The sequence below is a fragment of the Octodon degus genome, unplaced genomic scaffold, assembly GCF_000260255.1.
Source record: "Octodon degus isolate 3935 unplaced genomic scaffold, OctDeg1.0 scaffold00037, whole genome shotgun sequence".
NCBI lineage: Eukaryota > Metazoa > Chordata > Mammalia > Rodentia > Octodontidae > Octodon > Octodon degus.
The window spans coordinates 14,894,379-14,898,140 of NW_004524613.1; the positions used below are offsets into that span (position 1 = coordinate 14,894,379).

The 3,762-nt window shown below is 44.4% G+C and overlaps 1 protein-coding gene across 1 annotated transcript in view; it reads left to right on the forward strand.

Annotated features, from left to right (window-relative positions):
• Positions 1–3,762, forward strand: part of Ift52 (intraflagellar transport 52) — a 51,692-nt gene that overhangs the window by 43,604 nt on the left and 4,326 nt on the right. Inside the window, exons 11-12 of the mRNA XM_004630920.2 lie at positions 1,229–1,316; positions 2,363–2,471. Of these exons, the coding sequence (XP_004630977.1) occupies positions 1,229–1,316; positions 2,363–2,471 (197 nt within the window). The remainder of the gene's footprint in view (positions 1–1,228; positions 1,317–2,362; positions 2,472–3,762) is intronic.

Sequence of the window (3,762 nt, forward strand, 5' to 3'; positions counted from 1 at the left end):
AAAAAAAAAAAACAAAACAATACTGAGAAAATTGGAGGTAGCAGATGTAGACAACTCTTTTGAGTTTTGCCACCAAGAGAACAAAGCAAGAGTGAGGGCAGGAGGTAAAACCTAGCTAGGGGAAATAAGGCACAGATGTGTTTAGATGGAAGAAGTTACAGGTATTTTTATATTAGAATGTTCCAGTAGAGAGAAAAATGGATAATATATGAAAATATGAGGAGAATGGTTATAAAGGGTGTGGTGCTGCACGCCTGTGATACCTGTACTCGAGAGGCTGAGATAGGAGGAGCATGAGTGTGAGCCCAGCCCAGGCAATTTAGTGACTGAGTGACCCTGTCTTAAAGAAGGGCTGGAGATGTAGTTTGGTAAGAAGGCCCTGGGTTCCATACCCAGTGCTAGAGGAAACAGGGGAGGGAGGGAGAGAGAAGAACATGGTTAATACAGATAGGAGTATGGACCGTGTATCTACAAAAAGCATCTAAGTTCCTAAATTGCTCAGGCTGGCCTCAAACCTTCCAGAGTGATGAGATTTCAGGTGTGTACCACCATACCCAGCAGACAACTTTCTTAATTTTATTTGTCTTTCATACCATACCCATGGGCTTCTATGTTTATATGGTGCTCTTGGATATTTTTGTTTGCTAGTAGTGTTTAGGTTTGTTCTGAGACAGGATCTCTGTAATCTGGCTTAGCCTTGAATTTACTATGAAGCCCAGGATGGCCTTGAGTTTGCATTTGTGGCCGACCTCCTGCCTCAGCCTCCCAAGTACTGAGATTACAGACATGCACCACTATGGCTGGCTCACTAGAAATGTGTTTGTTTTTGAGACAGTGTCTCAATATGCAGTTCAGGCTGGCCTTGAACTTTTAACAGTCCTCCTACCTTGGCCTCCTTGAGTACTGGGATTGCAGAAATGCACCACTACTTCTAGCTTAACTGCCATCTTTTTTTTTTTTAATTTTATTTATTTATTTGTGTGTGTGTGCGTGTGTGGCCAGCTCAGCCCACCAGTGGGCAGGGCTGGCTGGCATGTGGTGCTGGGGGATTGAACCATGGTCCCTGTGCTTTGTTAAGCTTGTTCTAAGTAGGTGCTTTAGACCACTGAGCCATCTCACCAGCCCCTTAACTGCTATCTTTGATGGAGTACCAAGCAACATGGCCCCTTAGATGCGTAATGTAGCATCTCACCTTGCTCCCTGGTCTTTTATTTTCTTACTGATGCAGGGCTCATGAGCAGCTAAATGTGAAACATGAACCACTCCAGCTCATCCAGCCTCAGTTTGAGACACCGCTGCCTGCCCTGCAGCCTGCTGTGAGTAGATGCTTGGGGGTCCTGCAGAGCCTCACTCTCCCTCAGGCACCAACACTTCCTGTTCTATAGTGACTTCCCTGTGGTGAGCTCAGTTCCCAGCTGAGGACTCAAAGGTGTGGACTTTGCTGGCTGTTAAATGTTAATTCCACCTTGTAGGGTTAGAGGGCATATGAGAGTGCTTGGATTAAGGAGAAAGCTGGGCTAGGATATAGCTCAGTGGTAGAGCGCCAGCCTGGCATGTGTGAGGCCTGGGTTTGATGCCTTGCATGAAAAGGCAAGAGAGAAGAAAGCTTTGTGCTGGCTTTCAGGCTTTAGACACTCAGGTTCATAACGTAAGTTTAACTGCCCACATCTTCACATGCAGACAAAGTATTTTTTAACTTTTTGGTCCAATACAACCTGCCTAATTTTTTCCTGTCCCAGTGCATTCTGTAATGTTATGAACCAGTTGGATTTAACTGGCTAGTTTGAAATTGGCAGGAATGGAAGTATTGACATCATAGAAAATGGAAAATAAAAGAATAAAAAAGGGATTGTTTCTAGGGCTGGGGAGATAGCTCAGTGGAATTGCTCAAGGTCCTGAGTTCAATCCCTGGTGAAAGAAAGAAAGAAAGAAAGAAAGAAAGAAAGAAAGAAAGAAAGAAAGAAAGAAAGAGGTGCATACCTATGTATTCTGATTTTAAGTTCAATACTTCCTATACTAATCTACATTTGCTTCTCCAAATAATGTCTGGCCCTAAGGAACTTGAGATTAAATAAGGTAGCAGTTGTACGATCAGATATTCCACACAGACCCAGGCCTTCATCCTTGCGTCACTGTGCTCAGCTCACTGGTGCTGGTGTGCGGCTTGGTCAGTGTAGTGGTGCCGTGAGCGCTGGCTCTACTTGGCTGCTTGCAAGGGTTTCAGTCTTGTTTGACCTGGATGAGGGCAAGAGATGATGGGAGTTTGGGTAGCTCAAGCCAGAGGGAGGGCTGAGCTGCCCTCTCGTGTCTCCTGTGTCTCACCACTCTTAATGATGGCTTAGGTAAGTCTTGTTTCCTTTAGGTGTTCCCTCCCAGCTTCAGGGAGTTGCCACCTCCTCCTCTGGAACTGTTTGACTTAGATGAGACATTTTCTTCTGAAAAGGCACGCCTCGCTCAAATTACTAACAAGTGTAAGTTTGGCTGTTTTCTTTTATGAGTAGTATTTAACCGTAAACCTCTGAAATTTGCTGAAAGAGAAGCTTAGAGATTATTTAGGGAGAACAAGATATGAACAGATATATAAAGTTAAATGTTCATTTCATGTGAACGATACTGGCTGTTTCTTCTTAGGTCAGTTGTCTCTATGAGTCTGAACATGCTAAGCAGAAAGCCCTCAATTCTGACTTACCAAGTCAGCTTGCTGAATCCTAACCCTGGCCACCACCTAGCAAATCTAGGTCACTGATCATAAGAACAGTTAGATAAGAAAAATGAGTCAGGCCCACACCGAGTAGAATCATTATGTATTGCAAACATGTGCTCAGAAAAACAAAAATTTTAAAAGCAAATTAAAAAAAGAAAAGAAAAGAAAAATGCAGCAGTGCCTGAGGATCACAGAGATTTCAGATTGGTAGACCAGCACACCACCCTGAGCGGTGCCTGAGGGAATGAGCCTGCAGGTCGCACAGCTCCAGGCCGAGGTGCTCCTGACTGTTGACTCCAGGTGTGCCCTGCCTCCAACACAGCAGACAGCCTGTACACACATGCCTACCCATGCTGACAGTGACCCTGCTCCTAGGAATTGAATCTAAGATCAGGGGCTGGTGAGATGGCTCAGTGGTCTAAAGCACCTACTTAGAACAACCTTAGCAAGGCACAGGAACCACGGTTCAATCCCCCAGCACCACATGCCAGCCAGCCCCGCCCCCTGGTGGGCTGAGCTGGCCACACAAGCACACACACACACACACACAATAAAAAATAAATAAATAAATAAATAATCTAAGATCAGTGAAGGTACGCAGATGACATCTACTCTTTTTTTTTTCTTTGTTTGTTTGTTTGTATTTTTAGGGAAGGGTCTAGGTGTTGAGGGTCTCACTACTAGATCGGATTCATACTGATCCTGTTTACAGCCTCCTAAGAGCTGGGATTACAGGTGCACACCACCACACCCAGTCTCAATTGCCATCTCAGCACACCCCTGGGGCAGGGCCAGCATGGCAGGCCTGGGTCTATTTATTTTAAAAATACAATAAAATTGGGAGAGCCTCAGTGTCCATGAACAAGAGCATAGTAGTAAATTGTGTCACATTCAGTTGGTGATGGGTCAGTGTATGTAGTCATAATGGCAAGAGATTTACGAAGGCCAGGAAGTAACATAGACAGAAATTAAAAATAAATCCTACCAAAAGAATAAATAAATAAATCCTACTAAAAAGAACAAGATAGGGGCTGGTGAGATGGCTCAGTGGTCTAAAG